The sequence below is a fragment of the Vulpes lagopus genome, chromosome 17 (assembly GCF_018345385.1).
Source record: "Vulpes lagopus strain Blue_001 chromosome 17, ASM1834538v1, whole genome shotgun sequence".
NCBI lineage: Eukaryota > Metazoa > Chordata > Mammalia > Carnivora > Canidae > Vulpes > Vulpes lagopus.
Genome location: NC_054840.1, coordinates 24,369,483 through 24,392,592, shown reverse-complemented (window position 1 = coordinate 24,392,592; position 23,110 = coordinate 24,369,483). Strand labels below are relative to the sequence as shown.

Here is a 23,110-nt window from a genome sequence, read left to right as displayed (position 1 = left end):
GGGAAGTTTTCAGCTGTTATTTCTTCAAATAAATTTTCTGCCCCCTTTTCTCTTTTTTCTTCTTCTAGGACTCCTATAATATGAATGTTACTACATTTAGTAGAGTCCCTGAGTTCCCTGAGTCTATTCTTGTTTTGCATAATTCTTCTCTCTCTCTTGTTCAGCTTCACTGCTTTCTATTACTTTTTGTTCTAGGTCATTGTTTCATTCCTCCGTTTCTTCTAATCTGCTGCTCATTTATCAAGTATGTTTCTAATCTCGTTTATTGCACTCTTCATCTGATTCTTTTTTTTACTCTTACATGTTTATGATAAGGGTCTTACTGGTGTCTTCTATTCTTTCAAACCCAGTGAATATTCTTATGATTGTTACTTTAAATTTTCTACCAGGCATGTTATGTGTATCTCTTTCACTTACAGATCTCTGGCTATGGCCTTTTCTTGCTCTTTCATTTGGGATAAATTCCTCTGTCTTCACATTTTGTCTTAATTGCTGCTTTCTTATTAAGTGTTAGAAAAGCCAGTTATGCGTCTTGCTCCAGAAAGTAATGGCCTTATGATGAAGAGGTCATGTAGTGTCCAATGCCTGTCACTTGAGGGAACGTCACCAGAGTGTGCCACATGCACTCTGCTGTTGTGTTCTGGCTGCTTTATCCTTCAGGACAGTCATCAGCAAAGGCTCTCCTTGGCTGCTGTGAGCAGTGTTTGGTCCCTGGCCTGAAGGTGGTGAGTATTAACTAGGTGTGCTCTTATCTGCTTGTGAAATGAGATGTGTCACCACCTACACTGGAACTGAGGCCCTGCAAAACTCTCTGGTCAGGAAATGTAGTGTGGGCAGGGGTTTATGCTGGTCTTCTGGGGGCGGGGCCCAACAAGCTGGGACTGAGGTAAGTGTGACTGAGAAGGACAGTGCCACCTGAGTGCTGGGGGTGGGGCTTAGGTTAAGCAAGTTAGGCAGCCAGTGAAGCACTGTGCTGCTTCCCACAGGTGCAGGCAGCTCTGAAGTTATACTGAGTGGTGGGAGAGGGAAATGGCCCCATCCAACTCCTTTGTTCCCGAAGGGGAGTGTCAGTGAATGTTGCCTCTCAGGGATGTGCTCAAGGAGAGCAAATAGTCTCCCTACTCTGTGCTCCAGGCACTCTTCAGATTGCTGTTCCACGTCTGCCCCCAAATTGTTTACCTGTCTTCACTTTAGGAGAAGTGCAGTGCCCTTTGGGCTCTATCCCAGCCAACCTTGCTGACCTTTAAAAATCCAGGCTTGCAAACCCTGCTGGTTGCAAGAACTCATAAAATTCAACCCCTCTCATTTCGCAAGCCAGTGGCTCTGGGGGAATGTTCTCCTTGTGCATTCCTCTGGGTGCTTCTTTCTCTCTCACCCTTTTCTGTAACTTCACTCCCTTTCCTCCAGGGCAGTCATGATCCATTTCTCCCCTCAACCATGTCTCTGCACTTTCTACCTTCTTTGATATAGCCTCTTTTCTCCCTTTAGTTGTTGAGTTTGTTCTATCAGTTTTCAGGTCAATTTCTGGCATATGTAGGATGATTTGATAGTTACCTAGTTGTATTTGTGGGACTAGGCAAGCCCAGTCTTCTACTCTGCCACCATCTTCTCCCAAACCAGGTTGTTCCTTTTTATGGCTGTATAATTTTCCATTTTATGGATATACAGTTTGTTAATCTGTTCACCAGTAGATGGCCCTTGGAGTTGTTTTATGTTTTAGGCTATTATGAATACAGCTGCTATGAACATTTATGTATAGGCCTTTGTGTAAACATATATTTCTGTTTCTCTTGAGTAAATACAAAAGAATAGAATTGCTGGGTATTTGTTACATGTATTCTTTTACTTTGTCAGAAACTGGCAGGCTGTTTTCTAAGGGGGTTCTATCATTTTGCATTTTTACTGATAGTATAGGTGAGTAGCAATCAGTTCCTTCATCTTACCAACACTTGCTATAGTTGATCTTTTTAAATTGACCATTCTAAAAGGTGTATAATGGTATGTCATTGTGGTTTTTATTCATATTTTCCTTTTAACTAATGATATTAAGCATCTTTTTATTTAAATATATTAGCAAAAATATGTTTGTCATCCATATATTCTCTTTGGTGAAATATCTGTTCAATTTTTTTTTATTGTATTTATTTTCTTGTCTGGTTTTGAGAGTTCTTTATGAATTTTATTTTTTTAATTTTTTTTCTTTATGAATTTTAAATACAAGTATCTTGCCCAGTTACATGAGCTTAGCAAATGTTTTCTCCCAGTCTAGTTTGTCTTTAAAGACTAATAGTTTTCCTCTAAGATATCGCTCACAAATGACTATTCTAGGTTAGTTTTACCATGTATAATGTAGGCCTTTTCAAGATGTGAATTCAAGTCTTTATTTTAAGAAAGTTTTCTTGAATTACAGATTTAAATGCTTTTTCTACTTCATTATTTTATATTTCATCTTAAACTGCAATTATTTATATATTGTGTTTTCTTTACCTTCTATGTTTGTCACCTTTTCTCTGATCTCTTTTACTTCCTTTTTAATTTTTTTTTAATTAAAAAAAATTTTTTTTACTTCCTTTTTAATTTAAATTTATTTTTTTAGTTCTTTTCACTTATGTTTTCTGTTTCTCTTACTTTACTTATGGTCATGTCTTCTCTCCCTTATATGCCTTTGTGCTTCACAGACTGTGTGTTATTCTCCATTAGGACATTGTTGCCTGTTATTCTGCTCACCAAGCATTATATAATTCGAAGCATCTTTGTGAAATGATAATGTTTTAACAGTGATATGCCATGTTAGTGGCAGCTGTTCACTTTAACCAAAATATGTCATAATGTATATCATCATATTCATACTGTGGTATATCATCACTTAATTATGTGTATAGAAGTAAACTTTCAGTATCTGTTTCAAAGCAGTGAATACATGCTGCCAAAAGGAAAATGAATGAGAAATTCTTTTTTACTAGCTGTCATTGCTGTTGCTTTTTAATACATATGTTAATTCTCCATGATTTGGTGTTTTAGTTGAATAGCATTTGTATTAGCAGGTAATAGGTTTTATTTGTATATGCAGAGTGACATCTCTCTTTCGCAAGCTGGGGTGGGGTGGAGGTGGAGGTATGTGTTTGTGTTAGTGTGTTCATGTTTGCTGTTTTTGTAAACCTGAAGATAGAACTGAGAGACTTTCTAGTTCATCTCTCTGTCTTTAGGCAGGGTAATATTTAACCCACTTAAACATTGAAATATCTTCTGTTTGAGTTTCCAGATTGAGAGTTCCTACAGTCTCCTTAGTAACTCATTTCAGCATTTTTCAGCGAACTGGCAGCAAAGTAGTCTAGTTGAAGAAAGTTTTGAAAAAAGAAAAGATTTTATTTTTCTGTCATTAAGTAGACAAATGAGCATTCATTTGTGTAAAGCACTTAGTGTGTGTCAGGAAAGGGGAAGGAAGGGCATGCTAATTGAAGAACAGCATGAGCAGAGGTATTTGGCAGAAGTTAGGGGAAGTTCAGAGCCCATTTAAAGACCAGCAGTATTTTGGTTTGAATGTAACCGTGATGTAGTCTTGAAAGTTCATAGCTTTAATTAATTTTTAATGGGATAATGTGTAGTTATTTTTTAGGAATTTAATTAATTTTTAATGGAATAATATGTAGTTATTTTTTAGGAAAATAAGCAGTAAATTATTGCTATATGTATTTAAACATTTGTAAGACCCACATGTGCTAAGTGGAAACCCTGGGAAAGATCTTCAAGTCTTTCATCATTTTTATTATTTAATACATTATTTCATTTAGATTTTTTTGGTAGTGAACAAATTTTAATTCTTTCATATATGCATTTTATAGGTATTAGGTATTTTTAGAATCTGACTCTGTCATTTACTTTGGTGCATGTTCTGTTCAAAATGTATTTGGCTCTATTTGCACAGGGACATAAAATTAAAAGTGCTGTACTTGGCAGTGTTTTGAAATAAGATACCTAGTCCTTGTGTGTAGGCTTGAGGATTTTAACATTGTGACAGTTTTACCATAAATTTTTAGAAAATATCTATCATTGAACATCATTTTTTTAAGTTGTCATGGAAATGATGAAAGTTATTTTTCATGAAAGTTAGTAAGGTAAGCTGTACTTCAGTTATTATTTCCAAGTAGCGTTAAATGGAATGATGGCAGAGTATGTAACGTAGTTCATCTCAAAGCCTTGTTCACAAATTGCCTCCTGCCATTAGTGTTTTTTCTTTTTTCATTGCCTATAAACTTTCTCAGATCACTCTTTGCTTGTATGATAGTTGCTATAATTTTATGCTTGTTATTTATTTTTAAAGTCCCAGAATACCATATAATAATAAGTGCTATAGCTTTCTACCTAACTTGCTAAAAAGCAGCTTATTATTTAAAGGTATATAAGGAAAAATCTGATAAGGGATGGTTATCTTATTTGGGATTTTATCTAACTATTAATAAGAATTTAGTGTTTCATTTCAAAATTTGCAGATGATAATTTTTAAAATTTTCTTCCTATTAGACTTTTGAAGATTTTAAAAATGACAAGCAAGCTGTAGAATATCAACAACGAATTGTGGATATTTTGTTGAAAGTAAGTATTCAAAAAAAAAGAGTAAGTATTCAGAGAATAGATGTTTTTGTATTGATGTTTATTTATTTATTTTTAGGGAGAAGGTTGCAGAGGGAGAGGGGGAGAGAGAATCTTAAGTAGGCTCCATGCCCAATGTGGAGCCTGACACAGGGCTCAATCTCACGACCTTGAGATCATGACCTGACCAAAATCAAGAGTCATGCTTATTAACCTGCTAAGCCACCCAGGCACCCTTGTATTGATGTTTATTTTAAGAAAGTTGAATTGTTTTAGAGCAAGTTCTAAAATAATCTAATTTAAAATTAAATTTAAAAATTTTATTGTGATATCTTTGTCTTCCAAACCTGAATGAAATACTTATCATTCTTTCAAAAAAATTAATGTATCTCATCTATAGACTAAATATAAGAATACAGGATACTACTGAGAAATACATATTGTGGTAATTGCTATATTAGTATGATTATGTGAAATAATGATGACTAACCTCAGAATGCTTTGAGAAAATAATTAATGTGAAGAATCTTCTTCCATCTCACACCAGCATTGCTGTGTTACTTAGGTGGTGCTGTAGGTCGACTGTGGCACTGAGATGATGGGTAACACTTCAGAATGATTAGAGAGGCACACAGAGATGATCATCTCAGTTTAAATCTAACTAGATTCAGTCCAAAGTTATTTTGAGATCCATGCTGCTGCTAATGAATGAATGCAGAGACAAATTCTTTTCCTTTCCATCTGCACAGCTTGAACCAGGCCTGTTTCTTCTTGTAATTGAAATCTTTAGAATTTTTTGTCCTGTTCACTTGGCTATAAAATGGAGATTTCCTCCTCTTAGTGAATTTTAGATCATTTTGGACAAGAGACCAAAAATAAAATGTTCTCTAATTGGGTGTGACGTTAATCTATTACATTTATAATAGTTTTTTATAATTTTCAAAACACATTTATGTACATTATCTTATTTGAGCTATTTATTGACCTTGTAGGATAGGCAGTGATGAATATGAGAATAGGATCACTAAGTCCCCAAATAATGCGTTTGATCCAGGTGGGTGGTGTGGAGAATGTTTACTTGGGCTTACTAAATGGTCTCCCTATACCTAGTCTTGTCCTCCTTTAATTTGTGATCTTGCCTTTCCTTTATTCTTCTGTGGCTCCCTGTTGGATTAGTTGGAATTAAGTTCCACTGTGAGAGAAATTCAAAATAACAATAGTTGAATAATGATGGGAATTTATTTTTCTCATAAAAGTCTGGAGGTAGGCAACCTGTTCTAGTAGAGTGGCTTCACAAACTTATCATGGATGCACATGCCTTCTGCTTTAACTGTTGTTATTCTGAGTACATGGGGTTTTTTTTGTCCAAAATACCTGCTTGGGTTCCAGCCACCATCTCTACATTCTAGCCAGTCTGAATGCAGAAAGAGATGAAGAGAGTTCCCTCTCTTTAAATAGACTTTTTAGAAGTTGTATACTATAATTTAGCTTAGAACATGTTGATCAGAACTTAGATATATTGCTTCTCAGCTACTAAGACTGAGAAATGTACTCTGTATCTGTATTATGGTGACCATGTGTTTGGCCTAAAATGAGGAGCTTTGTTTCTAAGTTAGGAGGGAAGAACAGATGTTGGAGGAGCACAAATACTAGTTTCTGCCATACTCATTTGAAGTTGTTTTTACATGGCATCCAAGATCCTTCTGTATTTTCTGGTCCCTGATTACTTTCTATAACTGCTCTCCTCGCCTACTCCTACCACACAACTCTGTGACACACATACTGTCTGTATTATGAGCTTCTCAACCATATTAAGTTATTGCTCACTGAACTTTCTGTGTTATCTTTATGTCTTACATTCTTTGTGTGTGTGTGTTTTCATCTTACCATGCCTTTCCTTCCCTTTCTCTGCCTGGCAAATTCCTAACCATTTTTTAAGACATAACTCAAATATGATCATATCATCCATGAGAAACTCTTTTAGAATCCTTTCCACACTTTCAGTTTGATGTGTTGCCCCTTCTCTGTGTTCATACAACACTGTATGCTATACATGGTACACTGTATGGTCATTGTTTACATGTATATTTTCCTGCCTGGAGTTGAGTTTCCTGTAAGCTGAGACTATGAGGAATTTGTAGATGTATCATTGTTTTAACATGTCCAGAATATGTCCAGCACAATGCCTGCATGCTGGTAGGGGTTCAAGACATGTTTGTAAGTCAGTTGAATGGGAATTTGAATTTAAAACTATACCAAGTTGGAGGAACAATCCAAATGAAAAGAATAATGCTCCACGAAGTACTTAAACTATTAGAATTTGTGAATTGCTATCCCTGTATATTGTTTTGATATTTGATATCATTTACCCTGGGTCAATGTAGAATGAACCTTTGAGATTATTTTCTGATTTCTGATGAGAGAGTTTAATAAGTGTGCTGCTGACAGAGGCAGTGAAAATAGGAATGTAGGCAATGACCAGAGAACATTGGATGAGCATCAAAAATAGAGTGATACAATGTGTGCTGAATGGCTAGAGACATAGAAGTAAAAAGCCATTAATTTGTGACTTTGTATAAAATTGCTCAGAAAATTTTGTAAGCATGGTCCCTGAAGTAGGTAAGAGGAAATGAAGAGACACCAGGATTTCCAGGATGGTAATCATCAGACACTTGGTGAGGTGGCAAGGGAATTGGCTGAGAGTTAAAACTGTTTTTTTCAAAAGATGTTTCTAGGATGAGATGGTTAAACAGTTCATACCTGGAGAGTAAAAGGGAGGGTGAAAGCAGAGAGGAGCACTAGTTGGGTCCAAAAGTTGAGTCCTAGGGAAGCCCCTGCACATTGAAAGGGAGTGGTGACTGAGTATTTTAAAGCTACAGAGAGCTCTTTGTAGTGGATCCGTTGAAATTTAGATACACACAGAGATTATGAGTATTCTCATGCTCTGGTAAGGATGAATTATGCACTTGAGGAAACCATGGTTGCTAGACTAAAGCAGGACAAGTTAAAGAACAGAATACACTGCTAGCAGAGTAAGAGGAGAGGCTGAAAGCTGGACCCCAAGGGACTGTTTTACAAAAGGAGCAATCTTACACTTGATCTTTGAATGAAAGTGGCAGGGGCGTCTTAGGACCCACAGTAGACTAGTTTGTTGTTCAGCTAATACCAGACAATACCTGATCTTCCTTCCCAGTATTCTTCACTCTCTTTCTTTGCTGATGGCATCATCATTGGACCTGCCTCTCAGGCTCAAGTGTGTCATTGTTTATTCCTCTGTTAGCCACACTTTTCCACACAGGTAAATAAATCCTTGTCCTGTTGCCGCTCTCTTCGCAGTGCCTTTTGCTCCTGTTCCTGCTTCTGTTTTCATGATCTCTGCCCTGGTTCAGACCCCTTTGTCTCTCCTTTGGACATCTGCAGTCAGCTGCAACTTGTTGCCTGGGCTCTTTCCCTTTTAATTCTTCCTCGTGTGATTTTATCCTGTTCACTGCCAGCTGGATACTTTTCCTAGGCACCATGCTGCTCACGATCAACTTTCCTGATTGAACATTTTCAGTAGCTCCCCAGTCTTTTGTGGACTAAACTCTAGATTCCTTGGGATGACATTCAAGGCCTCATCTTTTCAATCTGATTTCTCCTTTCTTCTAATGCATGGGGCTGCATTATAGTGAACACATGGTCTTCAAACACACTTGTGTTTTTCTGTGTCCATGCTTTTGCTCACATTCTTCTCCCTGCCTGGATTACTCTCTCTCTCCTGACATTTCCCTACTTTTCTTGTTTCTTTTCAAATTCCCTCTCTAATTTTCCCCACTGTGCTTTCATAGCCATATATATATATATATATATATATACATACATATATATATATAATATTATGACTAATACTTAGCATAATATCCATCTATGTTGTTACACATGGTAAGATTTCATTCCTTTTTGTGGCTGAGTAATATTCCACTGTGTGTATGTGTGTGCACCATTTTTTTTTTCCACCTCTTTATCTATAGATGGAATTTGGGCTGCTTCCATATCTTGGCCATTTTAAGTAATGCTGCAGTAAACATAAGGGTGCATATATCTTTCTGAATTAGTGTTTTTATTTTCTTCAGATAGATACTTAGAGATGGAATTCCTGCATCATACTATTTTCAGTTTTTGGAGGGCCCTCCATACCATTTTCCGCAGTGGCTGCATCAGTTAAATTTCCTGATAGTGCCTGCTTAACGCTTGTTATTTCTTGTCTTTCTGATATTTGCCATTCTGACAGGTGTGAGTATTCATGGTATCTCATTGTGGTTTTAACTTGCATTTCCTCGGTGATTAGTGATATTGAACATCTTTTCCTGTGCCTTTAGGTTACCTTACTTTTAGACCTCAGAACGACTCTGTTCTTTCTGTGTTGATAGGTAGCTTTTGGGTAGAGTTACTTAAATTTATTATTTTTTTAAAGATTTTATTTATTTATTTGACAGTGAGAGAGAGCACAAGCAGGTAGAGCAGCAGGCAGAGGGAGAGGGAAACAGGCTTCCCATTGAACAGGGAGCCTGACATGGGTGTCGATCCTAGGACCCCAGGATCAGAAACTGAGCCGAAGACAGACACTTAACTGACTGAGCCACCCAGGGGCCCTGAGGGTTACTTAAATTTAATTTAAATTTAACTTTAAATAAAAAATAAAATAAAAAATAAATAAATAAATAAATTTAACTTTAGTAGGATTCTCTTTTAAGAATTCCAAAGGAAAACATGATTAATATTTTTTTTTGAAATCCACCTCAATTCAGTTCTCATCCAAATTGTGCCTAGAAATATGCCCAAAAAACACTAAAATGTTTTCCTTTCAGAATATGAAAGTAGTTTGTGCTCCTTCTCTAAATGGCATTGAATTGAATTGTTGCACAGCCTATAAAAGAATCTTTTCATGAGTCTTCAGTAATGAGGCTTCCCTCCCACCTTTCTAATGGTATAATTTTGTATCAAACCAGATGGTATATTGAATAAATAAATGGTCTGTTTTGCTCACCAGGTTATGGTGGAGAATTCTGATTTTACTCCCTCACAAGTAGGGTGTCTCTTTACATTCCTTGCCCGGCAGCTTGCAAAGCCTGACAATACCTTATTTGTAAACAGAACCCTTTTTGATCAGGTGAGTGTCTTTAATGATGAGAATTATTTTTATTCTGTTTATCGATCAGAAAAATTCACTGGATTATACATTTTCTTAATATAATTGCCTAGTGGGTAAATGTCTTATCAGGTAGGATGCTGTTCAGGTTTTAATTTGGATTAAATTAGTTGTGTGTGTTGTTTTTTTTTTTTTTTAAATGTTGTATCTGGGTAGTATGACTTTACCTAGTAGCTTGGTATCTTGGGAGTACGGCTTGTGGAGATTGGTTTATAGAGATTTTATTCTCTCAGTTTTTCTCTTGCTCTAAATTGCTTAGAATTCTTTGCTCAAGAATTTTTCAGTTTAAGAATTCATGCATCTCATTGGTAGCACATCTATGATGTTGGTCACTGGAAGAGGGATCACTTTTAGAAAGTCTGAATTTCCTTATAAATGACTTTGAAGATATCTCCTAATACCAATTAAATATCTCCACGTATCCACAGGCAAAGAAAACACTCTCTGTCTGGAGAAAGTTACCAATAATGACTAGCATTTATTGAGCACTTCATAATACTAAGCTCTGTTCCAGGGTTTTATATGAATGTGTTAACTCAGAGGTCCCCCAGCAGCCCTGAAATTGGTATTGTTGTTACCCTCTATTCTGAAAATGAGGAAAGCTAAATCCTGGACAGGTTAATTCACTCGTTCAAGTTCATACTTAGTAAGTGTTCTTATTTGCTATCTAAGTATTTATGAGGTGAAACTCAAATTCAAGTGGCCTGACTCTTAAAGTCCATGCTTTGCCTGGTCCATGGTATCAGGGATCTTAAGGTTAAGATATGCAGATGGCACTGCCTTCCCACCATGTTTCTGAATAGTAAAGATAAGATGCATATTAAGTTGTTAGCAACTTGAGCCTGCTGTGCCATGTTATAGGCCAGGTGGTCGGGAAGATACCATATATCTGTGGTATGTGTTATGGCCAAGTGTGAATTAATTGATATAGGATAGTTATTGTTTTCATTACTACAGTGTTATGGCACACATGCTAGTATCCAATAAAAAAATACCTTTTCTTTGACCAGGTCCTTGAATTCCTCTGCAGTCCTGATGATGACTCCCGACACTCTGAAAGACAGCAGGTATGAACTACTGGAACTCTTTTTGCTGAAGAATGGGAAAGAGGACAGAATAAACTAGAAAGAACCTTTCTTAGCTAGACCTCATAAAACATAAGGAGAAAGTAGCTTTTGCCAAACCCTAATACTAAGTTAGATAGTGGCAACCAGAAAATAGTGTGGATGGTTGTTTGAGGTTCAATTGTAAAGAATTTATATCAGACTAAATTCCTAGACAGACTGGACCTGTCTTGCATTCATCATGACATCAAAGAGAATTATTCATCCTTCTCCATGAAGTAGCAGCAGTTGGCACCTGCGGGATCCTGCTTTCCACTGGAGCCATTTATCTGATAACCACTCCTAACTGCTATGGCTCTGAACCAGAAAGGCTGCAGGATCCTGAGTATTGGGACATTCAACTTCGGGGAGTGTTCTATAGCCCACTGCATTAGGGCTACCATCTCTGGAGACTGGACTTCATCTGTCCCTTCACTAATCACTAGGAGATTGTAACTGATTATCACTTCTTTCTACTTAGGCCACTTTCTTGAGGGTCTGTTCCTAGAGTAGGATTCTTTGAAAGCTTATCCATTATAATTGTGAGCACTAAGAGAGCCTATTTAAAATTGATGGGCAGAGTTTGTCAGATAAGCAAGCTACAAAATAAAAGTACTTTGAGAGCAACACTGGTCTTTTTTATGATGAGAGTACACAGCTGGGAGGTTGAGACTCCGATAAAGAACATAGGAGAGCAACAGTGACCCTTTTGACCCTTTTCACCACAGCTGTGGTCCAGTAGTTGCTGTAGACTAGCTTAGGGAAGAGAACAGCTGCTAAAATTTTGGTTATCTCAAATTGTATTGAAGACAAATAATAATATGGACCTCTCACTTTGTCCTTGTTTCTCTGTTGGCAGGAAAAGTGGATCATGGTATGCATGGTGTTGCTATATAAAATGATAAACACATTTAATATAACTAAGTTAAACAGAAATAAAACACAGATCTAAATAAAAAACCTTAAAAAGTAGTCCTCCTATAGTAATGCTCTATTTTTGGGAGTCCACTTTGAGACTATCTAGGTTTTTTTTTTTTTTTTTTTTTCTCAGCTCATTTGAGAAATACAGAAAACTTATGAGTTGTAGATCACTCAAGTTTGATACTTAGAACCCACTTCCATCCCTTCTAATCCAGCACTCTTGAATCATGTGTAACATACACAAATTTGTGTCTCCAGTATTTTTAAGTGTTTCTGATGGTATGCTGATCAAATTTTAATAGGTGATTCCCCAGATTTAGTTCCCAGGTTTAGATATTAATGTTAGTTGATATTTTCAATATTTAAATGAATAAGATGAAGGCACAACAACGAAAACATGAGAGAATGTCACACATTCGTCAGTGAAGTAACTTCTTCACTCAGTTCTTGAATACTGGAAAAAGAATTCCTTAGTTTTTTTGTGCTAGTCACAGTGTAATGACGATGATATGCACACTTTTAAATTTGATTGCCTTATTTCTATCACTCTCTTACACAGGGATTGGCAGTTTTGTTCTGTAAAGGGCCAAAGACTAAATATTTTAGGTTTTGTGGGGCACAGAGGCTCTGTGTCACATATTCTTCTTTTTGTTTTTATTTTATACCCCTTTAAAGATATAACAACACCTGATTTTTTACAGCATTTGCTAATTTCCATAGCGTAAACACTCGCACCACGACTGATTTGTGCCTACCAATTTGATATTACTGAACATAGAATTGGAAAGGGATGCCCTTTATCACACCCTTATATAATTCCACCATATAGGTGCAGTAATTAACCTCAAGAGCATACATAGTAAAATTTAGCAAAATAGTAAGTGGTGAGTTTTGAGTATTATTTTTAATTTAATGTATTGTAAGTTTATATAATTTAATTTTTACCAATTGCTGCGTTTAACAACTGGCTTACACAATTCCTAAAAATGTAACAGTCAGCTCTGTTGAGTTGGTTCCAGCAACTGGCTCCAGCAATGGCATTTTTATTATCTTATTTCCAAATTGAGACTTGCTGTGGATGGATTTACTCCATGGTTCCATATAACAATACGTTATAGTGCTCAGAATGGACTGAATTGGGGTTCTGAAAAGTAAAGTATGGATACGTTTCATTTCTTCTCCCCATTTTTGTCTTTAACTTGAAAGTAATCAGTTTCCTGTATTAGAAAGATACTTTCTTTGTTAAATGATTTCCTGAAGTTCTGGAAGGGTCATGTTACTTTGGATTTTTTTTTTTTTAAGATTGTATTTATTCATGAGAGACACATAGAGAGGCAGAAACATAGACAGAGGGAGAAGCAGGCTCCTCACAGGGAGCCTGTTGTGGGACTTGATTCCCAGACCAGGATCACGCCCTGAGCCAAAGGCAGACGCTCAACCACTGAGCCGCCCATGCCTCCCTTTACTTTGGATCTTGAACCTAAATATAAGAAAAAGCCTTCTCATATTGTTCTAATGACTATGTAATGGTTCTATTATATTTTGAGATTTAAAAATACTGATGAGGGATCCCTGGGTGGCGCAGCGGTTTGGCGCCTGCCTTTGGCCCAGGGCGCGATCCTGGAGACCCAGGATCGAATCCCAAGTCGGGCTCCCGGTGCATGGAGCCTGCTTCTCCCTCTGCCTGTGTCTCTGCCTCTCTCTCTCTCTCTGTGTGTGACTATCATAAAAAATAAATAAATAAATAAAATAAAATCAATAAAATCTTTAAAAAAAATAAATAAAAATACTGATGATTCAATCTCAACACCCTAGTCCATTTTTTTTTCCATCTACTTGATGTGGTCAAGATTAATTATATGAACCCTAGTGTTTTTGTGGTAAAAATCTATACACCATAAAATTTATTTTAACCACTTTAAGTGTATGATTCAGTGGCTTTAAGTATATCTCACTGTTGTGTGACCATTATCACCATACATCTTCAGAACTTTATCTTCCTGAACTGAGCCTCTGTATCTGTTAAACAATAACTCCATATAACCACCGTCCTCAGCCCTTGACAGCTACCATTCTACTTTTTGTCTCTATGAATTGACTACTTTGGGTACTTCATATAAATGGAATTTTATAGTATCTGTCCTTTTGTGACTGGCTTATTTTACTTAGCATGTTTTTAAGTTCATCCATCTTACAGCATGTGTCAGAATTTCATTCTCTTTTAAGGCTGAATAATATTCCATTATAGAATTTGAAGAATATCCATTCCTCCATTAATGAACATTTAGGTTATTTCCAGCTTTTGGCTCTTGTGAATAATGCTATGAGAAACCCCAGTGTTTAAATAGAGAAATGAATATGTAAACATGGATACTACCTGTGGACAATAGATTTTAAAGAACCATGAGGTATTAAAGCACCAGACAAATTATATGGACATTCTTGGCTTAGTGGACGGTTAATTAGATGTTCTAATAAGGCTTTATTTACACACATTGTGGCATTCCTTCTATGATTGATAAAAATAGAGCCATTTATCTTTTTATATAAGACTAAATTACAGTATCACCAACATTATAATGATAGTTTTCTGGTACCTCATACATGGGAAAGCCAAGTGAAAACATCAAGTAATAAGACCAAACAAAAAGTTACGGTTTGTGTGACTGAATGGACTCTTACGGAGCTAGTAAATAAAAGTAGATTCCAAAGTGTTTTTACTCATTTATTTTAAATGTTAAGGTCCTTTTAGAGTTGCTGCAAGCTGGAGGCATAGTTCAGTTTGAAGAGAGTCGGCTTATCCGGATGGCAGAAAAAGCAGAATTGTAAGTTGTTTTTAAGGCATACATTAATTGCCATATACTAGTTTTGACTTCTCTAACTGGAAGCCCATTCATGCACTGCCAATTTTTAATTAAGAAACCTGTGCAAAAAAAAAAAAAAAAAAAGAAAGAAAAAAAAAACCTGTGCAAATAATAAAAAAAAAAAACCTAAATGCAAGTTTTTGTCTTTCAAATAAAAATAAATAAAAAGTTTTTGTCTTTCAAGTCTAAAATTAGTAACATTTGCAGAAATTAACAGTGAGTAAATTTGAAGTGCATGTACATTTTAGTATGAAAATGATGTAATCTTTTAATTTACATCTTATGATTTATTATTTTAGTTTTGTTTACTTAAAATTTCCATTATTTTGTAGATTTTTGAGCCACCTTATTTGTACATTTTTCTAAACAATGTGGAATTTAACAGCAAATAAGATACAATATGTTAAGACTATTATTTATCTGATTTGTTGAATGTTGAATATTTGACATATTTGATTCTGAACAAACTTCATAGAGTTGTTGACTAATAACTATTTTTATGTGACATATTATTGTTGCTTTAACATTTATTTTGTACCCAGTTTTGAAATTTCTTAGAAACATAATATTCATATTCAGCAGCATTTTAATCTTGTATTTATTTATTTATTTTTTTAATCTTGTATTTAGAGGAATGGCAGATACTCCTCTCCCTTAGATGCTGTAACTTCATTTTACAGTAGAAGTCACATCTACTATATTCATTTTTCTTAATACTAACCTCTGTGAGCAAACTTTTTGAAACAGTAAACTAATAACTACCTGCCTGTTTGGTACTTTGAAGTTTTTCCTCTTATGTTCTAGCTATCAAATTTGTGAGTTTATGTATGAACGAGAACACCAATATGACAAAATAATCGATTGCTACTTACGTGACCCACTAAGGGAGGTGAGTTATGAGGCTGCTTTACCTTTTTTTCTTACTCAGTCCTCCCTTCCCCTTATTAAGTAGAAGTAACTATTAAGTAGGGATAACTATTCAGTAGAAATGTTGGGTTATATGTTTGCTGATTTCAAGGTTTTTCTTCATTTATTCACCAGATTTTTGTAGAGTGCCTACCATTAGTATACATTGACCATTAAAATAGATATATTTTCTGCAGCGTTAGAACTTATAGTTCAGTGATGGAGATTTGACATAAGGAAACAAGATACTTAATTACAGATGTGATGAGTGCTTGAGAGAAGAAAATGGGGACAAACTTGAGAACATACTGGGAAAACTGACTTCTACAGAGCATCCAGGGAAGGAATCTCAGAGGAATCTCATATACATAGAGCTTGAGTTTTGGAATTTGAGATGAAGCCAGTCAAGCAAAGAGTCAATGAAAAGTATTCTAGGAGAGGGACAAGGATAATAGAGAAGGGCAATAGTGATGTGAAATGAAATTGGGAATGTGGACATGGTCCACCAAAGACAGAAGAAGTATGATATTCCCTCATTTGGTTAATGAAATTGAGACCAAAATTAATTGGGATGGATTTGCAACTTCCAAGAGTCTACCCTAAACATTAAACTCATTCTCTTTTGTGTCCATTTTCCAGTTTAACTATTTACAAGTGGTTTACCATCTCTAAGTAACAGATGCTTACCAAGACTGGTACAGATAGTAGGTAGTGACTAAATATTGAATGAATGAATGAATGAATGAATGAATGAATGAATGAATGAATGAATAAGTTGTCTTGTGCTCTTCAGGAAGAAGTCTTTAACTATATTCACAATATATTATCCATTCCTGGACACAGTGCAGAGGAGAAGCAATCTGTATGGCAGAAAGCAATGGATCATATTGAGGTACTGATTCAACAAAACTTTTTAAACTTCCCCATTTGTATGGCTATCTCCCAAATGAAGTGTATGCTAACTAAGTAATAGCATATCATTAAGTTGATCTACTTGAGGATTAATGCCTTTTTCAGATTATTTATTTCACCTGATATTTCTATTCATCAAATCCATGTCAGATACAATGTATTGTATTGTGACTTCTGAAAATAACTCAAATTCACTCAGCTGCATGACGAACTGGATTTAGTGGGTTTTTGGAACCTTAGAATGACTCAGAGTAGTATTGGTCTTCCTCCTCTAAAATGTGATAGGGAGCCATTCCTCTCAATCACCCAATGGAATTTTTACTGCAATGCGTTGTTCTCTTTGTTTTATTTTTCCATATATAATAGAGTGACGATTCTGATTTTGTTTATGCATGCTGTGTTACAAGAATGCAGGAGTTGACTTTAGAGCAAGAGCTTCTTTTTAAAAAAACAAACTTATAGATGCCTAAATGAGGAGACTAATGCACGTGTGATGAACACATGATCACAAATGCATTCTGAAGAGGACCCCCCAAATCAGTTCTCGTGTTCGTTTTCTTAGATTCATCATGTACACTGCACCTCAAAAACCAACAGAGTTAGCAGGTTTTTTTTATTCTGTTTTATAAATCACTGATAATTGAAAAAAAAGTATAGTGAAAGATGCTGAGGTAATCCTGGTTTTGGAGAGAACAAATCTACAAAGTTTTTCTCCATGTAGCAAAGATCAGCTGATAGGGGAACTTCTGGTGACAGGCTTAGAGATATAGTGAAAGATATGATTATTCAATATCTTTTTAAAAATATTATACATATGGAAAATGATAAGAAAGGATAAGCTCTGAAACTTTAAGGAAACTGCTTGTGATGTGAATTCTTTCTTCTAGTTCCTGATGGTTGTAAAGTTTAGAGAGATCAGAAATGTGAACAGCATCTTATATGAAACATGTGGTATGAAAGGTGGTATAGTCAGTCAGTAGATCTGTGGTCTGAAATAATTGCTACACTTTTTCATCTGAAGGATTGAGAACATATATGTTATTTAATGTTACCATATTCCTGCTAACGATGAGTATATCTTGGTGGAAAAAAAACCAGGAAAACCTTTCTCTATTTTCAGTTGTATCTTTTTTTCCTTTAATCATTTTGTATTCTTTTTCCTTTCATCATTCCCTTGTCTCCATAGTTACATTATGGCTTCTTCATTTCACTTCATCTGCATTATGCAGTAGTTTGAGCACATGGACTCCAGACATCTGAAAATGAAGCTTTGTCTCTGTATAATGTGAAACATGATGAATTAATCAATGAGTAAACAAATCACTCAGCAGAAAACTCATACTGGAGAAACAGGAAGTGTTTTTGCTGCACAACAATTATTTCTGCTGACTGTTTTCCCCACATCTGCACATTTTTTTCACCTTGAACTTTTTAATATCTCTTAAGGCCACAGTTACAAATATATAGACTTTTTGTTGAAGAACTTCTGTGTCTTAAATTATGTGAATAAAATCAACTTTCAATGATTTGAAAGGTGGAGGGAAGTCCTCAATTTTCTGACAGTAGACACAGGTATATAGATTAGTGGTTCTTAACACTTTGAGGGTTATAGACCTCTTGGGTGAATCTCTTGAAAGATTTGGACCCATGACACATAATATTGTGCATGTGCACAGATGCATAATTTTGCTTATAATTTCAGGGATCGCCTAAAAGCTATCCTTAGATTGGATCTGTGGATTCCAGGTAAAGAATCTCTAGTTCCAATGGTTTTTCCAGTATGGACAAAATATGTTTCATTAGATTTTTAAAAATATTTTTCATTTTGGGGCACCTGAGTGGTTCAAGTCACTTGAGCGTCCAACTCTTGATTTTGGCTCACCATGATCTCATGGGTGGTGAGATTGAATTCTCATGTCAGGCTCTGCACTCAGCAGGGAGTCTGCTTAAGTTTCCCCTCCCTCCCCCACTCGCTCTCTCTCGCGCTCTCTCTCTCTCTCTCTCTCAAATCTTTAAAGTATTTTTCATTTGAAATACAGAAAACATCCCAAAGAGTGCATACAACAAATGTACGGTTTAATGACACATTTAAAAAAGCAAACATCCAAGGCCCAGATCAAGAAATTGAGTTATTTCCAATACCTTAGACTTTTTGTGTATTACCTTTCCTGATTACACTTTCTTGCCTTCCGTAATATGGCCAAGATCCTGGTTTTTCTGATAATGGCCTGCCTTTCTATATACTGCTACTGCACATATCTGCGTCTCTAAAAAGGCATGTTTGTTTTGCCTTTTTCTCTACATAAATGGAGTTCTGCTCTTTGAAGTTTGTACATTTTGTTGTAGGTAGCTGTGGTTCATTTTAATTCTTGTATAGTATTCCATTTTTACAGTTATATTACAATTTAGTCATTTTTGCTGTTGGTGAACATTTCTATTTCTAGTTTTTGACTATTAAAAGTAGTCCATCCACATTCTCATACATGCATCTTAAACACAGCATTTCTTGAGGGCAGTCTCACATTACAGCATCAGCTGAGAACTTGATAGAAGGGCAGTTTCCATCTTTGCCTCAGACCTAGTAAATTGTAAACTCTGGAGGTGGGGCTAGCAGCATGGGTTGATAGGCCCTCCAGGTGATTTTGATGCATGCTAATGTTTGATAATCTCTCCTCTGGGGCCTATATACTTGCTAGTTAAATGGGATAAATGTATTCAACTTCACCAGATGCTTGCATTGAATGAGATTTTCCATTAGCTCTATATCCTTGCTAGACTTAAATTTTGCCAGTCTGGTGCATGTATAATGATATTTTATTATGTTTGTAATTTACATACTTTTAATTACTAATAAGATTGATAACCTTTTTTTGTTTATTGGTCATTTAAATTCTCTTTCTGAGAGGTGCCGACTGAAATCTTTTGCCCATTTTAAAACTAGAATGTCTCTTGTAATTACTGATTTTGGGAATTTGTCATGTATCCTGAATGTTAGTTTTTTCAGTGATATGTGTTGTGGATATCTTCCACTCTGTGGCTTATTTCTGTGGTTCTTTTAAAAGCAAAGTTCTTCTTTTTTCTTAGTAGTCAAATTATCAATTTTTTCCTTCTGTAGTAAAGAAGAAATTCTCCCTTATTATTGTCTAAAAGCTTTCTTGTTTATTTTTTGTCTTTGAATCTTAGGTCTGCTCGAAAGTTTTTATATATGGTCTGGGGCTGTATCCAATTAATTTTTAAAGTATGGATGTCCAATTTTCCCAACAACAGTTATTTTAAAAGGTTGCCTTTCCCCATTGCTTAGCAATACTATTTTGTCAGAAGCATATCAAGGATCTCTATGTTTGATCTGTTATTCAGCACTCTATTCTTCTTCACTGCTCTTATTTGTCTCTGCATCAGTACCACACTATTAAATATTGTTGTTTTATAATAAATCTTGACATCTTTAAGAGAGTATTGGCTATTTTGACCTTTTATACATTTATTTCTTTATTTTTAAACTTTAATTCCAGTATTGTTAACTTTCAGTGTTATATTACTTTTCGTGTACAGTATAGTGATTCAGCAGTTCTATACATTACTCAGCGCTCACTGTGGTAAGTGTACTCTTAATCCTCTTCACCTATTTCATCCATCTTCCCACTCCCATCCCTTCTGGTAACCATCAGTTCTCTATAGTTAAGAGTCTGTTTTTTTGATTGGTTTCTTTTTTCCTTTGTTTTGTTTCCTAAATTCCACATATTAAATGAAATCATATGCTATTTGTCCTTCTCTGACTGATTTTACTTAGCATTATACTCTCTCTTCACATTCATTCATATTGTTGCAAATGGCAAGATTTCATTCTTTTTTATGACTAATATTCCATTGTGTATGTAAACCACACCTTTTTTTATTTTTTGCACATCTTTTTTTTAAATTGAATTTCAATTTGCCAACAGATAGTATAACACCCAGTGCTCATCCCCTCAAGTGCCCTCTTCAGTGCCTGTCACCCAGTTACCCCATCCCCCTGCCTGCCTCCTCTTCCACTACCCATTGTTCGTTTCCCAGAGTTAGGAGTCTCTCATGTTTTATCACCCTCTCTAATTTTTCCCATTCATTTTCCTCTCCTTTCCCTTATAATACCTTTCACTATTTCTTATATTCCCCATGTGAGTGAAACCATATAATGTTTGTCCTCCAATTGACTTATGTCACTCAGCATAATACCCTCCAGTTCCATCCACGTCAAAGCAAATGGCGGGTATTTGTCCTTTCTAATGGCTGAGTAATATTCCATTGTATATATAGACCACATCTTCTTTATCCATTCACCTGTTGATGGAAACTTGGGCTGCTTTCATAATTTGACTATTGCAAATAATGCTGCAGTAAACGTAGCGGTACATATATCTTTTCAAATTAGTATTTTCATATTCTCTGGGTAAATACCCAGTAGTAGAATTACTGGATCATATGGTAGCTCCATTTTTAATTTTTTGAGGAGTTTATACACTGTTTTCCAAATCAGTTTGCATTTCCAACCACAGTGCATGAGGGTTCCTTTTTCTTCACATCCTCACCCACACTGGTTTCTTGTGTGTTTTGACTTTAGCCATTCTGACAAGTATGGGGTGATATCTCCTTGTGGTTTTAATTTGCATTTTCCTAATAAGTGATGTTGAGCATCTTTTCATATGTCTATATGTCATCTTTGCAGAAATGTCTGTTCATGTCTTCTCATTTTAATTGGATTATTTGTTTTTTTGGTATTGTGCTATAGAATTCTTTATGTATTTTGGATACTAACTTGTTATTGGATATATTCCTATTAAGATTGTCTTTTAGTTTTGTTGGTTTCCTTTTCTGTACAGAAGCTTTTTATTTTGATACAATTCCAGTAGCTTATTTTTGCTTTTTTCCCCTTGCCTCAGGAGACATATCTAGGAAAATGTTGCTATGATGGATGCAAAAGAGAGTGAGCATGAACAAGGGAGCAGGGCAGAGGGAGAGGGAGAAGCAGGCTGCCCAGTTAATGGGGAGCCTGACATGGAGCTTGATTCCAGGACCCCAGGACCAGGATCGATCCCAGCCAAATGTGGATGCTTAACTGATTGAGCTACCCAAGCACCCCTGTTTCCATTTATTTTTTTTTAATATTTTATTTATTTATTCATGAGCGATAGAGAGAGAAAGAGGCAGAGACACAGGCCAAGGGAGAAGCAGGCTCCATTCAGGGAGCCTAATGTGGGACTCGATCCCGGGTCTCCAGGATCATGCCCTGGGCTGAAGGCAGAGCTAAACCGCTGAGCCACCCGGGCTGCCCTCCATTTATTTTTTGATTTACTCTTTGATTACTTGGTTGACCCATTTGTTGTTTAGTAGCATGTTATTTGACCTCAATTTATTTGTAGTCATTCCAGATTCTTTCTTCTGATTGACTTCTAGTTTCATAGCATTGTAGTTGGAAAAGATGTGTGGTGTGATTTCAATCTTTCTGAATTTGTTTGGACTCATTGTGGCCAAACATGTGATCTGTTTGGAAAATGTTTCATGTGCAATTTTTAAAAAATGTGTGTTCTGCTATTTTAAGACAGAATATTTTTAATATATCTGCTAAATGCATCTGTTGTAGTGTGTCATTCAAAGCCACTGTTTCCTTGTTGACTGGAAATTTCTGTCCATTAATGTAAGTGGGATGTTAAAGTACCCTGTTATTGTCTTATTATCAATGACTTCCTTTCTGTTGTTATTATCTGCTTTATATATTTGGGTGCTCCCAAGTTGGGTACATAAATACTTAGAGTTGCTATATTTTCTTGTTGGATTGTTACTTTTTTAATTATATAATGTCTTTTATTTGTCTCATATTCTTTTTTTTTTTAAGCCCAGTTTGTCCAATATAGAAAGCTACCCTGGCTTTCTTTTTACTTCCATTTGCATGGTAAATGCTTTTTTTATCCCTTCACTTTTGATCTGCATATGTCTTTAGGTCTGAAATGAATCTCTTATAGGCAGCATATAGATGGGTCTTGTTTTTTTATCCATTATGTCACACTGTGTCTTTGGATTGAAGCATTTAGTCCATTTGTATTCAGAATAATTATTGATAGGTATGTGTTTATTACTGCCATTTGTTACTGATCTTATGGTTGTTTTTATAGTTTTTCTCTGTACCTTTTTTCAAATGCTCTCTCAACACACTTTCATGGTATGTTGGCTTTGTTTAGCAGTATACTTGGACTCCTTGCTCTTCATTTTTTGCATATCTTTTACTATTTTTTATATATTAGTAGCTGAATTTTTTTTTTATTGGCAGCAGAAAACGTGAGAGTATCATTCTGCACTCAAATAAGATGTTTAACACATTTCCCCCTCAAAATTCCAAAATGATCTTCCCTTGTGTACATACTGACAAATTCTAAACTATGTTAAAATTCAAATTGCCATTTCAGTAGCTCTATCTCTATCCTGTGACTATTAATAGTACTGAACAATGAGCAGAGCATGAAGCCTATGCATCCTAATGTTCCTGTAACTGGTTTTTGATTTGTGATTACCTTAGATTTATATGTAACACTTATGCATATATTAAGTTGATGGTCACTTAAGTTAGAACTCATTTTTTTACTCCTTTCCCTCCC

At 35.6% G+C, this 23,110-nt stretch overlaps 1 protein-coding gene across 4 annotated transcripts in view; it reads left to right on the top strand.

Annotated features, from left to right (window-relative positions):
* The window catches only part of VPS8 (VPS8 subunit of CORVET complex), a 249,364-nt gene that overhangs the window by 119,335 nt on the left and 106,919 nt on the right, over positions 1–23,110 (top strand). For all 4 annotated transcript variants that reach the window (XM_041731695.1, XM_041731696.1, XM_041731694.1 and 1 more), the window contains 6 exons: positions 4,522–4,593; positions 9,620–9,739; positions 10,789–10,845; positions 14,545–14,627; positions 15,471–15,555; positions 16,366–16,464. In XM_041731695.1, coding sequence (XP_041587629.1) covers positions 4,522–4,593; positions 9,620–9,739; positions 10,789–10,845; positions 14,545–14,627; positions 15,471–15,555; positions 16,366–16,464 — 516 coding nt within the window. The remainder of the gene's footprint in view (positions 1–4,521; positions 4,594–9,619; positions 9,740–10,788; positions 10,846–14,544; positions 14,628–15,470; positions 15,556–16,365; positions 16,465–23,110) is intronic.